The sequence below is a fragment of the Panthera onca genome, chromosome C2 (genome assembly GCF_046562875.1).
Source record: "Panthera onca isolate mPanOnc1 chromosome C2, mPanOnc1 haplotype 2, whole genome shotgun sequence".
Lineage (NCBI taxonomy): Eukaryota > Metazoa > Chordata > Mammalia > Carnivora > Felidae > Panthera > Panthera onca.
This window is the reverse complement of record NC_138347.1, coordinates 26,178,627-26,200,219: the sequence shown is the minus strand read 5'-3', so window position 1 is coordinate 26,200,219 and position 21,593 is coordinate 26,178,627. Positions and strand designations below refer to the sequence as shown.

At 37.8% G+C, this 21,593-nt stretch overlaps 2 protein-coding genes across 2 annotated transcripts in view; one reads left to right on the top strand and one right to left on the bottom strand.

Annotated features, from left to right (window-relative positions):
- Positions 1 to 413, top strand: part of CXADR (CXADR cell adhesion molecule) — a 56,817-nt gene extending 56,404 nt beyond the window's left edge. Inside the window, exon 8 of the mRNA XM_078452865.1 lies at positions 104 to 413. Coding sequence (XP_078308991.1) covers positions 104 to 145 — 42 coding nt within the window. The 3' untranslated portion in view covers positions 146 to 413. The remainder of the gene's footprint in view (positions 1 to 103) is intronic.
- Positions 414 to 604: 191 nt separating this feature from the next.
- On the bottom strand, positions 605 to 21,554 carry BTG3 (BTG anti-proliferation factor 3). Its single transcript, XM_060640311.2, has 5 exons — positions 21,303 to 21,554; positions 17,778 to 17,956; positions 13,806 to 13,943; positions 8,114 to 8,321; positions 605 to 1,279 (listed from the first exon to the last, which is right to left on the bottom strand). Exons 2-5 carry the CDS (start codon positions 17,948 to 17,950, stop codon positions 1,040 to 1,042), a joined length of 759 nt encoding a protein of 252 aa, XP_060496294.1. The 5' UTR covers positions 17,951 to 17,956; positions 21,303 to 21,554; the 3' UTR covers positions 605 to 1,039.
- Positions 21,555 to 21,593: the final 39 nt, after the last annotated feature.

Here is a 21,593-nt window from a genome sequence, read left to right as displayed (position 1 = left end):
ACATTTAAAGATGTGGGTTAACAGGAAAAAAAGTATCTTTTAAAAAAAATTTAATTTTTTGAAAAAAATCCAAATTCTTATATGTCTTTCTCTCTTTTTGTAGTTCAAGTACGCTTACAAGACTGATGGCATCACAGTGGTATAAATATGAAGGGACTACTGAAGAATCTGAAGTACTGTACTATTTGGCTTTAATTCAGACATCTATTAAAGACTTTCATGTGTTGAAAAAAAGCACAAGGAACAGAGATGTGAGAACATTTCTGCTTTATGCAGTGGCATTAGGCATATAAGTCAGATGCCATGTCAAAATTAATACAGGCTTTGATTCTTGATTAGGAAAATCCTATGTATCACAACTTTGATGGTTTAAAGAGGTTTTATTGTATATATATTTTCCACTAGTACTACTAATAAACTTTAGACTTTTATATGCACATTTTGATACTGTTGCCTTGGGGAAAATTATGGTTAATAAAAAGTTGATTTTTTTAAGAAAACTTTAAATTTTGTTTTTTCTTTGCTAAATATTTAAACACATTAAAGTGAAATATGCCCTTTGCTATTTCTGCCTTTTTTATGCATAGAAAAGAAGCACACATCATCATGCCTCAAACTACTTTTTATTTGCAACTACATGATTTCACGCAATTCTTCTAAACAATGACATAAAATAGATTTCCTTGTGTATAAATAACTTACATATTCTCCATAAATGCTCAAAGGTGCTAGAACAGATCGTCTGCTGCTACAGTGTTCTCATATCCAACAGAGTTGATGCACAATATATAAATACTCAAGTCCAATATTAAAAACTCAGGCACTTGACTAACTTTAATAAAGTTTCTCAAACTATATCAATATATCTAAAGTGCATATATATTTTTTTAAGAAAGATTATTATCAATAACTTTTCTATAAAAATAAGTTTGACGGTTTGGCCCATCTAACTTTACTACTATATGAATATGAACTTTTAATATGTGGTCAAGCTTATTCTACCTTCTCTCAACACTGACACCAACAGAATCAAAAGCAGCTAGTGAGGTGCTAACATGTGAGGATTAATCCAGTGATTCCGGTCACAATGCATTCCAGGAGGAGGTACCCATGTTACTGGAATTGGGCGATACGGTTTATTCTTTCTTCCCTGATTTGGATAACCAAATGGAATAGGAGGAGGGTAGTGATTCTGATGGCCATTCCCTCGGTACATTCCTGGCTTTTTTCTGGGCAAAGGGTGCCACATTGGAAGAGGTGGGAATATCAATTCTGAAATCTGCATGAAAGAGAAAGCAGTAAGTTAATTCAGAGGAAAAATCAGTCACATTATGTAATAAACTTAGGTGAACTTCCAGATTACTCACTAAAGAAAAACAAAACCACTCACCCATACCCTACCCTTAAGTGTAGGTCTAAATAACATTCCTATGGTCAGATCTAAATATGTTAGAAATTTCATATATTGTAGGTGATTGATTAGTTTTTTCTTTCTTTTTTAATTTTTTTTTTAATGTTTATTATTTTTGAGAGAGAGAGAGACAGAGAGCAAGCAGGGAAGGGGTGGAGAGAGAGAGGGAGACACAGAATCAGAAGCAGGCTCCAGGCTCTGAGCTGTCAGCACAGAGCCCGATGCAGGGCTTGTACTCACTAACTGTGAGATCATGACCTGAGCTGAAGTTGGCCGCCCAACCGACTGAGCCACCCAGGTGCCCCTGATTAGTTTTCTTAATGAATGAAAATGAATAAAAAACACAGCACTCTAAAACAAGCAGGAAAGATCAAAACAGAATGAATGGAAGCCTGAAAGGACACATCATGTTTTAGACCAGTGGTTTCCACAGCTGGCTGTTTAATAAGAAGTCACCTAAAAAAGCTTTTAAACACAAAATATATTTATGCCCTAGTCCTGGTCTAACTGAACAATAACAATCTTTTAGGAATAGAGGCCAGGTACTCTGACCGCACTTCAGGTGATTCTGACGCAGCCAGTTTGTGTTTTGGAACTACAGTCTTAGATTATCCCCTAAGTCAAATGGGACATCAAGTCCACATTACTCAAAAAGTTATCAGCAATTTTGTACACCCCTGCTAAGAATGCTGTACCTTGTGACTATGTGTTTCTGAGTTTTCTTTTTAAAATGTTTATTCTTTTTGAGGGAGAAGAGAAGAGAGAAAGAAAGTGAGAGGGAGAGAAAGAGAGCACACGGGGAAGAGAGAATCCCCAGAAGGCTCTGCACTGATCAGATGAGGGGCTTGAATCCACAAATCATGGGATCATGACTGAGCCGAAATCAGGAGTGGGATGCTTAACCAACTGAGCCACCCAGGTGCCCCTGAATTCTCTGATTTCTAATCTGTTCCTCTTAGTACAGGTATTTTAAAACTTATAGTCTGTATACAATTACATTCATGTGATAGAAAATACAAAAGGTATAAAAGCATATACATGGAAAGTCCCTCTTTATCTGATTACTGGCTACCCAATTACCCTTTAGAGGCAACTTACACTATTTTTTTTTGTGTATACCCTTAGAATTAATCCATGCATATAATAGTTAGGCATACATCTATACACACATTTTAAAAGACATTCATATCAATACATAACGTCCTTTTTCATTATTTTACAGCTAGATGTAATGCAATGACTATGCCATAACTAAATTAACTGGTGTCCTACTGATAGAACATTTAGGCTGTTTTCAATGTTTTACTATTAAAAAACAATGCACAACAAATAAAATAATGCTTCAATGAAAAACCTTAGTACAGTTAATTCCTTTTTTAATAAAAATTTTTTAACGTTTTTATTTATTTTTGAGAGAGAGAGACAGAGTACTAACAGGGGAGGGGCAGAGAGAGGGAGACAGAGTCAGAAAAGCAGGCTCCATGCTCTGAACTGTTAGCATAGAGCCCGACACAGGGCTTGAACTTGTGAACCGCAAAATCATGACCTGAGCCAAAGTTGGATGCTTAACTGACTGAGTCACACAGGCACCCCAGTACAGTTAATTCTTGATTATATATAATAATGGGGAAATAAGGCAGAATTTAGAGTTCAAATAATTGGCCTATAAAACAAACAGAAAAATACAATGTTTTCATTTCTTTTTACACTGGGGTGCTGGTAAGGTTTTAAAACTGTCAGAAAGACGACAAAATTCTGGAGCTTACATTACCCTTTCTAGTTAATCCTAATACACCACAGGCAACCACTGTTCTGATTTCCATCACCAGAGTTTTCCGTCTGTGAACTTTAATAAAAATCAGCCAGCATGTATTCTTTGTGTATGGCAAAATTCTTTTGCTCAACCAAATGTTTTTGGGGTCCTTCCATATTGTGTCTAGTATTATTAGTTCTTCCTGTTTTATTGTTGACCATTATTCTATTTTGTGAATACCTCACAATTTTTCTTCCATTCACTTGTTAATGGACATTTGGGTTGTTTTCCATTTTACTATTATGAAAAAAGCTGCTATAAACATTGTACTACATGGCTTTGTAAATATTTTCATTTCTCTAAATACTTAAGAGTATAATTGTTGGGTAATAGGGTAGATGCATATTTAACAAGTTCCAGAGTTTCCAAAGTTGTTGTACCACATTATACTCTCACCAACAGTTTATGACTAGCTACTTCACATCTTTGCCAACAGTTGGTGGCGTTAGACTTTAATTTCAGCCATTCTGGAAGCAGTGTTTCATTGTGGTTTTAATTTGCATTTCCCAGATGATAAATAAGGTTAAGCACCTTTTCATGTGTTTACTGGACATTTATATAACTTCTTTTGTACAGTGTTTACTCTCATCTTCTGTCCATTATTTTTAATTGGGTCATTTGTCTCTTATTATTGATTTATAGGAATGATTTACAAAGTATATTCTGGAAACAAGTCCTTTGATGTATGTACTGAGAATATTTTGTCCCAGTCTATGCTTTGCCTATTAATTTTCTTAATGGCTTGTCTTGATGAGTAAAGATTTTTAATTTTGGTGAAGTCAAATTTATCAAGTTCTTTTCTTGTGTTTTTTTATATCCCTTGGGAGAAATCTTTGCTTATCCCAAATAATAAAGATACCTTTTTGTATTTTCTTCTAAAAGTGTCAGAGTTAGTTAGCTTTTATGTTTGGGTCTATGATCTATCTCAAATTAATTTTTTTGTGTGTATCATGTCAGATAGTAGTTAGGTTCATTTCTTTCCGTAAATAGACTAACCAATTGGTTTAGTACATGTTCTTGAAGACTTTCCCCTATTGAACGGCTTTGATACTTTAGTAATAAAAAAAAAAGACTGAACATATGTAAGTCTATTTCTGGAGTCTCTATTTTGTTCCATTAATATATGTGTGTATCGGGGCGCCTGGGTGGCGCAGTCGGTTAAGCGTCCGACTTCAGCCAGGTCACGATCTCGCAGTCCGTGAGTTCGAGCCCCGCGTCAGGCTCTGGGCTGATGGCTTGGAGCCTGGAGCCTGTTTCAGATTCTGTGTCTCCCTCTCTCTCTGCCCCTCCCCCGTTCATGCTCTGTCTCTCTCTGTCCCAAAAATAAATAAAAAACGTTGAAAAAAAAATAAAAAAAAAAAATATATATTTGTGTATCTTTAAATCTACACTGTCTTTTTTTTTTTTTTTAAGTTTATTTATTTACCTTGAGAGACAGGGAAGGGAGAGAACCATAAGCAGTCTCACCGTCAGCACAGAACCTTATGCAGGGCTTGATCCCATGGACCAGATCATGACCTGAGCTGAAATCAAGCGTCGGATGCTTAACTGACTAAGCCACTCAGGCACCAATGGCTTTATATTAGTGTAAGGCCTCTAACTTTATTCTCCTTTTTATAAATTTTAGAATCAATTTGTCACTTTCTAGAAAAAGGCTTGTAGGGATTTTGATTGACACTGACCTTGAATCTATAGATCAATTTGGGGAGAAATGAAAGTATTTTCACTTCTTCACACACACAAAAATTTTTTTAATGTTTATTTGTTTTTGAGACAGAGACCCAGCATGAGCAGGGGAGGGGGCAGAGAGAGGAGATACAGAATCTGAGGCAGGCTCGAGGCTGAGCTGATAGCACAGAGCCTGACGTGGGCCTCGAACTCACAGACTGTGAGATCATGACCTAAGCCAAAGTTGGACGCTCAACCACCTAAAACCACCCAGGTACCCCATATAATCTTGACTTCTTAATTAGTAATTTCCTGGGGTATCTTTCAAAAAATGGACTTCTAAGAGAAAAAAGATCCTAACCTAGGAACTTTTTATCTTTACTTTGAAAACTCCCCTTTTAAAACCTTTCAGCAGTACCAGGTTCAAGATGAAAAAGTGAATAGGAAGAAAAGATTAAAGTGGGTCACTTGCACCAGCTTTCTACACAATAGATTATAACAGTCAAGCTTCTCTGTTATGAAAAATTGTCAAGGAAAAATATTTTATTTTAAAAGCACACAAAAGACACTTCAATTTCCATGCCTTTGTTTAATTTTACCCTAAAAGTTTCTTAACATGGGGAGAAATAAATACAATTTAATTTAAAAGGAAAATCTAAAAATTAAAGGTCAATTTACTTGTAAAAAATCTGCAGCAATCAGTTCAATTTAAGACTTACTTTCTTGCTTTGTTGAGTAACAATAAAATTCTGAATATGAAAATTGCCATGTGTGAATGAATTCCAGGCAATTTAACAACAGTAATTTGGAGAATATATCATACATACTCTTTTACACTGCTTTAAGTTGTTTTTTAAAAGTGCATGTTATCTTACAATATGCATATATAGATATATCCCTAAAAATATGATAATCATCAGACCTAATTTCCCTCACAAGCCTAGGAAGGATAATTCAACAACTGAAAAAACAAAACAAAACAAAACAAAACAAAACAAAACCCCAGAGAAATAAAAGACTAAGGTATACTGAAAGTATGTTCATTATATAAATGTATGGTGAATGTAAAGATTTAGTTTCTCATACTTAAAACACTAATTTCTTACTCATTAGGCTGAAATTCTCATTGTAGCCCAAATCCTACACTCCATATGTTGGATATGTTTCATCACGTCTAATTAATAAGGTGAAATTAATAAAAATAGGTACATTTTTAAATAAACTCAGGGGTGCCTGGGTGGCTCAGTTGTTAAGTGTCCGATTTTGGCTCAGGTTATGGTCTCATGGTTAATGAATTTGAGCCCTTCATCGGGCTCTCTGCTGTCACCACAGAGCCTGCTTCGGATCCTTTGTCCCCACTCTCTCTCTGTCCCTCCCCAGCTCATTCTGTCTCTCAAAATAGATTAAAAAACTTAAAAAAACAACCCTCAAGGGGCGCCTGGGTGGCGCAGTCGGTTAAGCGTCCAACTTCGGCCAGGTCACGATCTCGCGGTCCGTGAGTTCGAGCCCCGCGTCAGGCTCTGGGCTGATGGCTCGGAGCCTGGATCCTGTTTCCGATTCTGTGTCTCCCTCTCTCTCTGACCCTCCCCCGTTCATGCTCTGTCTTTCTCTGTCCCAAAAATAAATAAAAAACGTTGAAAAAAAAATTTAAAAAAAAAAAAAAAAAAAAAAACAACCCTCAAAATAGGAAAAAAGTACAAATAAGGCTCAACTGAATAGATTTCCTAACATTTTTTGACTTATCTTTTCTGTTGAAGACTATTATTGTATTAAAAGTGTGTGTGTATATATATATGTATACATATATGTGTGTATATTAAGAGTATATTAAGTAGATTAAATAGCAGTTAGGTTCATTTTTTTCCATATAGACCATCCAGTTGTTTTAGTACCAGTTCTTGAAGACTTTCCCTACTGAACTGCTTATATATATTTATATATATGTAATATATATATTTCATTCATTCATTCATTCATTCATTCAGAGAGGGAGTGCCTGTGAGCAGGAGAGGGACAGAGAGAATCCTAAGCAGGCTCCATGCCCAGTGCAGAACCTGATATGGGGCCATGACCTCAGCCAAAATCAATAGTTGGACCTACTGAGCCACCCAGGCACTCCAAGAATTTTTAAAAGTATGTTAAACGTTCTTTGGTGTGTGGGGTATAAATAATAAATAAGTGGACAAATTTGTAAGTGCGTGCCTGGTAGCTATGTAACTCTTCCACTGTTGTAAGTAAAGGAGATATTGTTTTGACTTGAGTGAAAAATTAACTCCTGTATTATTCAGTGAAGTTTCTCTTTAATCGTGGGGAGAATAAAGTTAAACCCAATGGTATTAATCAGAAGTGCTGAAGGCTACAAAAAATGAATACCTATTTTTTAATACAATAAGCATTTTTAAAATATCAGGAATGTTTTATCACCACAGTTTTTTTCTATTCTTTGCCACATTTTTTTAAATGTTTGTTTATTTTTGAGAGAGTGAGCGAGAGTGCAAGCAAGAGCAGGGGAGGGGCAAAGAGAGAGAGAAAGACAGAGAACCTGAAGCAGACTCTGAGCTGTCAGTGTAGAGCCCGATGTGGGGCTCAAACTCACAGACTACGAATTCATGACCTGAGCTGAAACAGAGAGTCAGAAACTTAATCAACTGAACCACCCAGGGGCCTCTCTTTGACACACCTTTTAAAATATACTTATTCTAAGAGCTCCTGGGTGGCTCAGCTAGTTGAGTGTTCAACTCTCGATTTTGGCTCAGGTCATGATTTCAAAGTTGTGAGATCCAGCCCTGAGTTGGGCTCTGCACTGGATGAGGAGCTGGCTTAAGATTCTCAGTCTCTCCTTCTGCCCCTCTCCCCCGTTCGCTTGCTCTCTCAAGTCAAAAATTAAGTATATATATATTAAATTTAAAAAATCAAATTAAAATTTAAAAATACATAAATGTTTATGAATATATTGTTAAAATTAAAAATATATATTCATCCTAAAAAATAAATAAATAGAATGTTTTTATCCTACTTATTGAGTAGTAGTAAAGCAGACCCTTGATAAAGTGACTCAGGATGTCTACTTACATCTCAGAGGAGCAGCTTCCTTTAGTGCACAAAAGCAAGAACCGGGATTCAAAATCTCAAATCAGAAACCCCAAACATGAGCAGGACTACCTGGAATGACATGGCAAGCCCTGCTCATGACCTTTAATAGAGAGCTGATTTATGGTTACCTGGTACACAGGACTTGGGGTTGTAGTCACCGAATTGGGTTTCACTTCTACTTCCTTACTTGTTTCTTCATCTGAAGAAGAGGATCCTGAATGATAATCAGAGGTAACTTTATCAAGGGCCCTAGTAACTTTCTTGGAGATTTCATCCTTGTTCTCATCCTCATTTTCAAAGCTGGCAACAATGAATGCATTGTTTTTCTCTCCATACCTAAAAATTAAAAAAACAAATTCACACACCTTGAAGCACTATCAACAAAAGCAAGAAACTGTCCATAAAAACAATTAAACAGGCTTGGACATGCCATCGGTCCAAAGCAAAGAAGGAACACTCCCAGAACTTAACCCTACGTAACCCACCTACAGGCCAACAGGTCGGCCATGATTTTCTACTTCTGGCCTACTTACGTGCAAATAATAAGTGATTCTATTCTCTTCAATTTTCTTTCCCACTGCCTCCTAACAAAAATAGTTGTTTAAAATATCTATGAGAAATTCACTGTTTTGATGACATTTTTGTATGTACCATTAACCTGGCTTATATAGTAAGATTTTCTAATGTATTTTTAGCTGACTACTATAATATAGATACTAGTGATTCAAGTCACAAATCAACTGGACATTTCCTTTGAGATTTACTTTACCATTATTAAATTAAAAGAGGGTCTGAGTTGCCTATATCCACACTGACAAAAATGAGAACTGAGACAACTGGAAAACAAACACTACTGTTGAGGAAAATAAAGGGGTTTTGCTTGAATTATATTGCTTACCAGGAAAACTTCTCATCTTAATTTTTTGAAAAAAGTAAAATGAGCCTTTTAATTCTGCCAAAATATTTTTAAAGCCTTGAGCTAAGAAAAATAATTGGCATATGTAACTTTGGCTGTTGATTACTAAAAAAAAGGCGGGAGGGGGGCACATGGGCAGTTCAGTCAGTTAAAGCATCCAACTTTGGCTCAGGTCATGATCTCACAGTTTGTGGGTTTGAGCCCTGCATGGGGTTCTGTACTGGTAGCTCGGAGCCTGGAGCCTGCTTTGGATTCTGTGTCTCCCTCTCTCTGTGCCTCCCCTGCTTGTGCTCTGTCTTGTTCTGTGTCTCTCAAAAATAAATAAATGTTAAAAAAAAAAATAGAAAAAAGAAAAGGAAAATAAATTCTGCAATGAGGGAAAATAAAATAAAGAATAGTAAAACCAGTAGTTTTTATGTGGAGCATAGGAGAAACCCACAAATTTATTTACACAGACTATACAGCATATACACTATGAAACTATTTCTAGTAAGTGTTAAGGACAAAGGAAATGGGATTGTTAAGCAGTTCTTATACAACATATGATTAAAGTTAGAAAGACAAAGTGATTTTAAGCTTAAAAAAACAAAAACAACCTTGACAGAAAAACAGGGTTTATTTTAACTATGTAAATTAATTTCATTTTGAGATAACCCTTATCTCAAATTATTTCTGAATCAGGATATGTACAATAAGTAAAAGGCCAAACTGCAATAAAGCCTTTGAAAGTTTTACAGAAATCATGCAGTCTCACAGGTGAGTTCTATTTCTTTAGATAGCTGTGCTGTCTTCCATTCTCACACAGGCTGAAAGGGGGCCATAAATGCTACCTAATATGGGACATAACTTCCTTTTCTATTCTTTTCCAGTTTACTTCATAAAAAGAGTTGCTAGATGGTGGAAAGAGCACTGAACATGTTTCTGGTTCTGGCTCTTCCACTAACTAGCTCTGTAACAAGGGGCAAGTCATTTAACATGTCTAGGCCTTGGTTTTCTGTCTGTTAGGCAAGAAAGCTGAGAGCTGACTGGGTACTGGTTGGTTTTCAGCTAGTGATTCTCTGGTATAAGATGCCTGAGAAGCTGGGCAAATTTTTCAAAACACAGAATTCCTGTACTATAATTTCAAGTTTAAAACTATAATATAGTTTTAGCAATGGAAATTTACCTCTCCGTCCTGCCCATATATTAAAGACTTAACACATTTCAATACAAAGCTTAATTCATGTTAATAATGTCAGCAATATTAACAAGGGGCTTAGGCCAACCTTCAGTTTTTGCCCATTAATGGAGTCAAAATTCAAGTAAAACAGAAAGGCAGGCAATTTGAGAAAAATCCCTGCCTCTGTAGAAACTGAAACCTAAATCAAGGGCAGACATCTAATGAAGGATCAGCTAGTTCAATTAGGTTCTGCATCTCTCCCTCTGTAGTATTTTGGGTATGAGGGTTCTCATATTAAGTGAAGCTGTTGATTATTTTAACATTAGAGTGTGCAGTTAATGCCTTACAATTAGTAACGGACAACTTTTAAACTTTCCATTTTTCAACCACATGCTGCTAAATATTAAGTCCATTTAGTTAATTTGAAACATTAATAGTGTCTAATGCTCTAGATCAGGAAAAGGATAATAGAAATTCTAAAAAAAAAAAAAAAGGTATAGAATGTTGAGTGGATAATAAAGCTGCCACCCATTCGCAGGCATTCTCTTTGTAGGAAGGATCCATTATCTATTTTGTATCTCCTCACATAGTTCATTAAACAATAACCTTTTAACTACATCAACACTCCTTGCACACTTCCAATATTTTATACTGATGGAATAACTCAGTCATACTATGAAAAATGTTCTTTTTGAGTGCATTTCAATTTTTTCATAACTTTAGTCTCTAGTGTACCAATGAGTTATTATTAATGACTCAGATATTTGTTCTATTATATAACTGCTAGATCAGCTTTAATTTTCAGAATGTTTATCTCTATAGTTTTGGTCCCAAAGTACTAATCAATATTGCAATCTCCTCTATTAACTTAGAGCAATCACCTCTACTCAATCACTAGCACATCTTTCTTTTTGGAGTTCTGTTATCACATAATGAAGATGATTTCTTTTTGTTGTTGTTGTTATTTATTTATTTTGACAGAAATAGAGAGGGGCAGAGAGAGAAAATCCCAAGCAGGTTCTGTGCTGCTAGCGCAGAGCACATCATGGGGCTTGAACCCACAAAACTGTGAGATCATGACCTGAGGTGAAACCAAGAGTTGGACGCTTAACCTACCAAGCCACCCAGGTGCCCTTGAGGGTAACTTCTATTAGCTGTGAAAAAATATCACATCACAGTCAATTGTTGGCAAAATTTTACTTGTATGTAAAATTATTATAAAGCTACTGAATGCAAAGATTTTCTTATATTAATAACATGAAGGAACAATAATTTTTCATTATCTGGCATTATTAAGCAATGAAGTATCCACCTAAGTAGAATAGCTATTTAGAGTTTTCATCTTCAGGTGCCAAGATTTAGTTAAGTCATTTCAAATAAATATGTCCAAAATGTTTATACAATTATCCAACCTTTTTTTAAAATTTTTAAAAATATTTATTTGAGGGGCAGGGAGAGCACAAGCAGGGGAGGGGCAGGGAGAGGGAAACACAGAATCTGAAGCAAGCTCCAAGCTTTGAGCTGTGAATACAGAGCCTAATGCGGGGCTCGAACTCATAAACCTCAAGATCATGACCGAAGCTGAGGTCAGATGCTTAACTGACTGAGCCAGCCAGGAGTCCCTACAATTATCCAAATTCTTAAACACATCTTTGGACATAGAAACATTTCCCTAATGACTCAGGATCATTATATTAAATAATACTCATTATTTGATTGGGTGATAATACATTTGTGCCAACTCTTTAGCTTTTTTGCTCCTGTCTCCACATTAAGACTACATGGTATTTTTTTTTTTTGGTAGTTTTATAACTACATGAAAAAGCCCCTTTCCAACACTGCTTATAATTTTTATGGCTGAAAACCTATGTAACCAACTAAAAGAACTGTGTGTTAAATAAGAGTCAGGATCTAAGTGCAGGCCTAATAAAAAAGTAAGCAATTCAATATAGTCACTTTGTGCTAACTATTTCTTGTATACTAAGGTCCTCAGCAGGGGTTCAGTGGCCAAAGTCTATAAAGTCTCACCTTGGCTTAAGGAGTCCTTAATTAGTCCCAGAATCTAAAAATGTTTGACCTTCTTGGACCACAACTTGAGATGTCTTGCTCTCCTTTTTTCTGAGAAGAAGTGTTGAAGAATCTAGTACCTAAGTTTCCCACAGAATAAGCTGATAACAGCAGCTTTTACCAAATAACTCCATTGTGGTCCAGAATAATTTGGTGGAAGAATTACCATGTATTTTTGGCATGACATGTCATCATCTTTACTTTTATTGTTGAAGATCAGATCAAATTCCATAGTCCACCTTTGGAATATATTATGGTTGCATCAAAAAGTATCTCTACTATAGTCAACAGGTGAAGTGCACTTAAAACCAAAGAGAAACACCTTAAAGGAACAGCTGTAGGAAATCACTCACAGGGATTCCAAGAATTTACTCATCCTATTTTCTTCCTGCATGGAAATGTCCTTCCCACTTTGTCACCTAGTCAACTGCATCCTTCTCCACCCAGCTCACATATCACTCAGCAGAGTACTGCCCAGCAGAGGCAGTAACGTTCTCTTTGTGCCACCAACTCCTGCATTTTATACATATATCTATTATAGTATAAATCACCCTGTTGTAATCTGCTTGTTCTTTCTTCTCCCTTATTACACTTTGAACAACCTGATAGCAGAATGCTACTTTCATTTTTTTAAAACCCCAAAACTAAGAATGCCTGGTCCACAATAAATGCTTTTAGAATGAATGGAATTCAATTAAATATCATACCTAACACTCACCTATGTATAATTCTGCTCATTAGAAGAGTAGAAATAATCTCCGTTATAAAAACAAAACCATGAAAATATTACTTGGTCACTTAAAAACCAAAAAGAGAGAGGGAGGCAAGAGTAGAAACAAACAGAACCCCCCCGCCCCAGTTATTATTATTACTTTTTAAATGTTTATTTATTTATTTGGAGAGAGAGGGAGGGGAGGGCAGAGAGAGAGAGAGAGTGAGTTAGAGAGAATCCCAAGCAGACACCGTGCTGCCAGCACACAGCCGGATGCAGGGTTCGAACTCATGAACCGTGAGATCATGACCTGAGCCAAAACCAAGCTTAACCAACTGAGCCACCCAGGCACCCCAACCAAAAGTTATTATCCAGTACTATTTGGAATTATTTTCTTATCTGAAGACAGGAAAGACATGCACACCACCAATGAAAGAAAATAATTGACCTATAGGAGTCTAGCTATCTAAATTCTGCTTTTTGGTGTATAATAAACTTCTTGGTAGAACCATAAAAACCCTGCCCAATCAGTTTTTAAGTTTCTTAAATTTTTTTTTTTTAATCTTTACCTACTTTTTTGAGAGAGACAGCGTGAGCAGGGGAGGTGCAGAGAGAGGGAGATACAGAATCCGAAACAGGCTCCAGGCTCTGAGCTGTCAGTACAGAGCCCAACACGGGGACTGAACTCACAGACTGCAAGATCATGACCTGAGCAAAAGTCGGATGCCTAACCAACTGAGCCACCCAGGTGCCCCAAGTTTTTAGCTGTAAGTAAGTTTAAGCTGTAAGTTTCTTTAGCTGTAAAACAGGAATGTAACCAGCCCTTCACCTTCAGATTACTTTACAAAATTAACAACTGAGAAAGCAAAAACCTGGCCATAAAGATACACAGGCAGGCAATACCTGAATTTCATAAAATCAGTTCTAGCATGGTAATCCTCTCAGCTGGCACACTCAAGAACTTACCGACAGCACACCTCACATGGATCCACCCACAGAGTGAGTTCCTTTGGCAAGCCTAGATCACTGTACAAGATGCAGCTGTTCTCACAGGCTTTCAGGACATCAGGATCAACTCTCTGAAACTTATTGACACGAATGCATCTACAACAAAGTAGAATAATGTTAATAGCTTTAATTGAATCTTAATCATAAACTTCATTATATTACTAGTATTTGCCAATGTGAATTTAAAACAAACCCTGGCGGAGAATGCTGGAGCATATGTATCCTAAGTAGATAATAAATGCGAACTAAAGGCAAAGAGGAAGCATCAACAAGACTACTCAGCCTGGTGGAAAGAGGAGGGCTTCTGTGCGAGCCCAGAGAAATCTGAAGAACTGGCTCTACCTCATCTTAGCCAGAAACTACTCAATCTCACAGGTCCATGAAATGAGCAAGGAGTATTAAAGTTGCATGAAATTACTTAGAGCTCTAAAGGTAGTATTAATAGGCCAAGTTACTATATAACAAAATCTCCACAACTAACAAAAGACCTTAACCAATGTTTAAAATATTTTCAAATTCTTGTGATTTGATCATTTCCTTGCATATACATCCCAGATAATAAGTGTTAAGAAACACCTATCATTGTTCTAAAATACAGAATCAGTCTAAGACACAGAACTATTCATATCACATAGTTAAGATTAAAATACAATCCAAAGTATTATTGGCTTATCTCATTTATTTGTTACCAAAGGGTTTTCATAAAAAAAAAAAAAATTGTCAAAATGACTGAAAAAAAATTTTTTTTTGAAAAAAAATTTTAAACCAATATAGCCTCTGTTCCATTTTTTAAACCTAAGAAATACCACCTCTACCTAATGGAATGCTCAAAGATGGCTCCCAGGATAAACGCAAAAATACATACTAATTTAAGCATTTTGATTATGTAACAGAAATGGTGGGTACAATAAAAGTATTTACTGCCTACAACTAAGAAATCAATCATGAGAACCCAGGTTTTAGTACCAGTCCCAGCACTTATTTATTGGGTGAATTCCGATTAAGTCATTTCACTTCTTCCTCAGATCCAAAGTTCTAAAATATGGAACATACAAGTTTGCTGAAAAATAGTAATTATACCATTAAATAAAACAGTATGAATAGAAAAACATGCTATTTAAAGTTTTAAAAATTATTTTATTAGTTGATTTCAATTTTCATTTAGAACAGTGAAAAAATTCTCATTAACAGTGAATACAGATTTCTAAATAATTCTTTCTCAAAGTTTACTATAAAATGGACAGTTTACTAGATGCTTCGCATGTATTAATTCTTCTAATTTTCATATTATTCTGTAAGTTAGATACCACTTCCCCACTGTAAGAAAAAAAGGTGGCAGAGTCTGAGTATTTTGCCCAACATCACAACTAGAAAGTGGTGAATTCAAGGGTCAAATCTGGACAAGACTCTAAAATCTCTTTTATTAAATACCCTATTCTGTCTGTACTAATCTTAACATCACCATTAACAAGTAAGCAATTCAGAGTGAAAAAATTATTTTATGCAGGTAAGATGCTATTTGTTCCTTTATTTAAGATGGTCCTATGTTTACAAATTGTAGTGCTGTGTAAGTTGATTCAAAAGCCTCATGTGCCCTAGGATCAAAAGCAGTTATAGGTAAGATAGATGTTAGATGTATGTGTTTTTGTTATCTACAGTAAGGATGATGTAGACTCTAAGCTTAAAAAATATATATGTAAATAAAGATGCTTAGAGACTCTGCTTCAACAAAATTTGCATACCTTACATATTTTTGTGCTGTTTTTTTAAACTCTTTATACTGTGACTACTCATCCATTAGCCAGTCTTCAAAAACAAGATTTTAAAAGTTGCATAAAAATAGTCTATCATTTACTTAATGTTGACAGTTATTTCCAATTTTTTGCAATTATAAAGAAACATCCATATTCATACATATTTATCTGCATTTCTGATTATACTTCTGGAAGAGATTTTTAGGAGACTTACTGTTCAAAGAGTAGGAGTATTTTTACAGATCTTGATAATATTGCCAAATTGCCCTATAAACGCCTCTTATTTGTATATACTGTGGAGAAACTATTTTAATTTATAAACACTTTAGAAGAAAATGAACACTTACAACCTACTCTATGGATTCAAGACTCTTACTGGTTAATCCTATATTCTATTCATTTTTATAATAGTAACAACCCACCATTAAGTCTAATAGTTTTCTACTTCAAAGACAGCTTCAAAATGACTCAATAATGATACTTCTGATCATATGCCAATTTAATCCTGTTTAGCTAATTTTTTTTCCTCAAGTTTTTAGAATTAATGGAAATGAAACTGTACACTGTCTGACCTTTAAGCATTTACTTGACAGTGTCTCCTTTTTCAGTAATAGTAAAAGTTGTCTTGGCACTTCCAAAAAAGTCTTTGTCCAATGTCAATTACATCAGTGTAAAAGCCTCAACAGCTCTAACTTAAAAAAGCTGTTCACTCTATCAGATATGAAGATGTGCAGAAAAAATTAAGAGAATCAAGCGAGAAGATAAAAAATATATTGAGTCTGCTTTATATAGAACATCCACATTTCTACTTTTAATTCGCCACATTTTCCAATTTACTAGGAAATAAAATGAAGAGGAAAATACATCAATAAATTTGATTCTTTTCTTTTCAATAGAATACATGCTCACCTGTGGCTTCTAGGAAATGAGAACTAAACAAATCATATTTTCACTTCCCTTGTAGATTCCCTGAATAGTCTTGCACTTGCTACAGCTCAGCAAATGAAATGAAGTCCTTTTTACATCAAAGCACAGAAGTGCTGATGGGGGCAGCAATATGCATAAATAAAAGAATTTCTGTAGTCACACTGTTTTATTTTTTTGTGGCCACCTCCACAAATGGGGCACGGTTTGACAGCTGAGTTCATTTAGTAGAATCTAGGTTCTCAATACAGTGGTCCAGGGAATTAGCATGCCAGGACATGTTTGCAGGAGCCTACTCTTTAAGCTAAAAATGTAACTTTTTTTTTTAAGGTTTACTTATTTCTGAGAGAGAAAGTTCTAGCAGGGGAGGGGCAGAGAGAGAAGGAGACACAAAATCTGAAGCAGGCTCCAGGCTCTGAGCTGTCAGCACAGAGTCTGAAGTGGGGCTTGAACTCATGAACTGTGAGATCATGAACTGAGCCGAAGTCAGATGCTTAACCAACTGAGCCACCTAGGCGCCCCTAAAAATGTAACTTATAAACCAGAGTACAACAGATAGCTGCAAGTGAGAGTTATTTTCCCTCTCAGAGACAAGGCAGTGGTTAAACTGTGGTATGCAGAAGCCCTAAAGAATTTAGGGTCAGTGAGACCTGACTTTAAAACGCAGAGCTAATATTTACCAGTTGTAGATCATAACAAATTATCTTCATCAATAAAAGTTATAGTGGTTTCTACCGTAAAGAATTATGCATAGTATAAATGCAATTATTCTTGTGTCAAAATGCATTAGGTGTCTAATACTCAGTTCTCCTTTGCCATAAAACTTTTATTTTTTCCAAAAATGTGTACCACATAATTCACTTGTAGAAACAAAGAAACTCATTTCTCTCAACTCTTACCGTGTCCATTTATGGATAGGTTTTAGGGATCTTCTAGAATTGTGAAAACCCTCAAGTACCTGACATAAAGAAATCCACTCAAGCAGAAACCAAACTACAATCACAAGACTAACTCCCATAAGCCAACAGTACTGGCCTCCCAAGTCCAGACAGTGGGACACCAACAACAAATACTTGTATTTTAAAATGTGTAAGGAAAAAAATACCAAAGTCACCCCAGAGTTCTGTATTTTGCAGATAAACTGTGAAAGAAATGGACTGGATACCCCCTCAGTCCTCTGGCCTTGCACTCATTTCAGGTGCTATCAGCCTCTCCACTTAGTCCAATGCAACTGTCCAATTTAATCCTTTACCTGTAGGCCTGTCCTTTTGATGGTTTTTCTGGATACCAGTGATTTTTATATTTTTCTTGAAGTATAAGAGTCAATTTCTCAGCAAACCTCTCAACTGCCTCTTTTTTCAACTTATCATGTTTTCGAACTAGCCTTGTGAAAAAGAAGACAACAGCAGCAATTTCGTTCTTCATCTTTCCCTGCAAAGATAAAACAGTTTTTCTCAAAAAACGGAACATAAAAACTGGAAGATAAAGCTCTGCAAAATACCCCTCCTCCACAGCTTCCCTTCTTTTATCTTCTGTTTCATTGGCTCAGATCTGGAAGAGGGAAAATAACCACTAATTTATACCATAAAGACCTTATAATAATACTACTAAAAACCGTATCACTTAGCTTTGTGAAGTTCAATAAAGAGAGCACACCAAATTGCTCCTGTTGGCTAAAATAAATCAGAGATAGTATATACTTTTTACTAAATTTGTCAACATTTAGCTACAATAACAAGTTTAAAATTTTGTGAAATAATTTGAACTTTAAAACACAAGTCCACTTTGAAAGCCAGCACTGTATAGCTACTATAGAAAACAGTGGCAATTCCTAAAAACATTAGACAGAATTATCATAAGACCAATCAATTCTACACTCATAGCTATATATACCCAAAAGAAATGAAAACCTACTTCTACACAAAAACGTGTACACAAGTGTCAGTATTAGCATTATTCCTAACAGCCAAAAAGTGAAAGCACTCAAATGTTCAACTGATGGACATTTGTCAACTGATGGACAAATAAATGTGGTATATACATGCAACGGAATATTATTCAGCAACAAAAAGAAGAATGGCATGATATACTGGTACATGCTACAACACAGGTGAAGCTCAAACACACTGTGTTAAGGGAAAGAAGGCAGTTACAAGAGACCAAACATTGTATGACTTCATTTATAGGAGTTTTCCAGAATATGCAAATCTACATAGACAAAAAGTAGGTTGGTGGTCTAGGGGCAGGAGTGATAGGGGAAAGGAGGAGAGATGTCAGTGAGTATAGGGTTTCCTTGTAGGGTGAAGAAAATGTCCTAAATTGATTGTGGTGATGGCTGCACAACTTTGTGAATATACTAAAACTAATGAACTGTAGATTTTAAATGTGTATGTTGTATGCTAGGTGAATCCTATTTGAACAAAGCTGTTACACATAAAGAAAAAATTCAGCAGTGAGTTTCTATTACAAGCATTCTTTCAGGAACAGAAATATATTTGCCTAAAAGATATGACCAAAAATAGTGGCTCTATCAAAACATATTTAAGAGAGCAGAAATTCAGGGTCATCTACAGAAAAATCAAACTAAAAGAAATAATCAGAGATGTAGCTGCATTCTGGAACTGCCTCAAGAATGGCAGATCTGATTTATCATTGATTAATCCATAAAGGCAAAAACCTTGTCCTGGGATTGTTTCGATGTATATTCTGGCTTTACACGATGAGCTCATTCATTTGGCTGCTGGAAGTAACTTGGAGTTATTCACATGCTGCATTTACCAAGCAGTATCACCCTTTCCAGAGCCAATTATTAAAGACATACAGCGTCTGCTATATTTAGTATAAAAACCAACTAGCCAACTGATAGTTTTTGTGTTCTCACACGTTTGTTTTCTCACACCTCTTAAAATCCCTCTTCATAATGAGATTCCTTTACTCCTTGTGCAAATTCAAACAAGGGATCTCACTGTGAAAGAAATTCTAGTTATCTGAGAAGTGTGCTGGCAGCCATACCCACTCTGATCCTGGATGGGAAGACACCCAAACCTTTCTCCTGGAACCACAGAATGCCAGCTACCAGACAACAGGTACTAGGTTGCATATAAGAGCTTGCAGGTACACACAATCTCTGCCTTCTGCAACTGCTGTGAGGCGTACTCCTAAAAAAATGTTGAGCCATTTCCACTTCATAAGGCTGTATTTATATTCCACCGCGTTATGATGGAAAAGATAGCCCACTGCAATTTAATATACGGTTTGAGATGAAAGTTGCTTGTTGATGGAACTACGTTAGCTTCCATCTCACCAAAGAAAACAAGGAACCACACTAAAGTACTGAATCCTTAACTAGATCATTCTTCTCATTCATTAAATTTGTCTCTTATGTTCTACATATCTGAGTTCAGGGTTTTGTTCTCATTTTTGTTTTGTTCTGTTTCCTATCAAAAATAAAAAAAAAAAAAAAAGGAAGGAAAGAACCACTTAGTGGTTGCTATTGGTTGTAACACAGGATGAGTCATATGGAATTACTTTTTTTTTTTTTTTTCGGTTTGAAGGAATGATGCCTGGAATAGCAGAAAAATTAACCCACTCCCACCAGTTAGAATTCTGGGAGTACCAAAAGGTAAACGAGGTAGTTATAAAGTCAGAGAAGGAGAAACTGGAAGCAAGCAGGTCCAGTAAGACCAAAGGCGTCTTAAGTAGCCGCAATTCCTCCACCCACACCGCGAGCGAAAAGCTCCCATTTTAAATATCGCACGGTGACGTCATCCTGGGACGTAGTCACCGCGGCGGCGGCTCAAGTTCTACTTTGTTCCACAGGCTCCTCCGCTCACAGCGGCGTGCACAAAATCCAAAGGAAAACCAAGCTCAGCCTTCCAGGAGTTTATAACTTTGCACTTTTCCTTGTGTTGTAACGAAAGGCTAATCGCAACCGTTTCTAGAAACAAATATTCCTGATAGACATTCCCAAGGTTGAGGAAGCGGGGATCCCGGCCGTAGGGGTGAGGAGCCCTTGACCAGCCTCCGCGGCGTTACAAAGCGGGCTCCGGGCGAGGAGGAGAGACAGGATTTCCCACGGGGCCGGGACTCGGACTTTTTAAGCCATCAAAAACCTGCTGCTAAGCACTCACGCTTGGGTTTTAAGAGTGCTAGGTGAGTAGGCATCAAACATCTCCACCCACTCTGGAAAGAACGGCCTGCGAGCGCGTCCAACTTCTGCAATCGCGGTTTTCCCCGAGTTAAGCGGGGGAAGGGCCCTGGAGCCCCATTCCCCTCCTCCCCCGCAAACAGCCTCGCGGGGTGCGTCTTCCCGTTCGCCCGGCGGTCCGCGGCCGCCGGCCAGGTTCCAGCCTCCGGGGGGCCCTGGGTTCCAGGACGGCGCTCCCCTCAGGCGCGACCCCCCGGACAGCAAGCCGGGTCCCCGGCTTGGGAAAACGCACGGACGCGGAAGGGCGGTGGGAAGGAGCAAGGCTGTCGCCCACCCCGAGCGGAGGGTAACGCGCGGTGGAAACGTGGCAGGAGCCTCGAGGCGGCGTCTCCTCCGTCCCCAAGCCGCCGAGGGTCGTGCGGAAACCCTCTCGGGCCGCCCCCCTCGGTCCACAGTCCTTCCTTCTTGCCGAGCAGGGCCGATGCAATCCGGTTCGATCCCACACTCCTCCCCCTTCCCTGGCGCGCCGCCCGCCGCGAGCCTTCGACGTGGCCTCTGGTCGCCGGGACCACCCTCCTCCCGGCGCCCTCGGCTCCACCATGTCCGCCTCCCCCGTCCCGGTCTCCTTACCGCCGCCGCCCTGGGGCCGCAGATTTGGCGACCCCGACCGTCTCCGGGCGGGGAACCGAGGGCGCCGCCTCAGCGGGCCGGCGCTCGGCGGTAGCGAGCGCAGCTAGCCTAGTCCGGAGCGTGTGGCTCCCGCGTCGTCGGGCGGCCGAGCGCGCGCTGAGAGGGCGGGCGGACAGGAGAGCGCGCGCGCGCGAGCGAGCGCAGCCTTGAGGCGACGCGCGGGGGGCTCGCGGCCCGGAAGAGAGGAGGGGCGATGACCCGGGAAAGGGTTGGCGCCGCGCGGGACCGGCT

What these genes read in the sequence shown, in the direction of transcription:
- BTG3 (XM_060640311.2), bottom strand. Translation starts at nt 17,950, where the DNA reads ATGAAGAACGAAATTGCTGCTGTTGTCTTCTTTTTCACAAGGCTAGTT. An exon ending in TCAAAAGGACAGGCCTACAG is followed by an intron (nt 13,944 to 17,777) that starts GTAAAGGATTAA and finishes ACTTTGTTGTAG; the next exon opens with ATGCATTCGTGTCAATAAGT. An exon ending in CCCCAAGTCCTGTGTACCAG is followed by an intron (nt 1,280 to 8,113) that starts GTAACCATAAAT and finishes TCTTTCATGCAG; the next exon opens with ATTTCAGAATTGATATTCCC.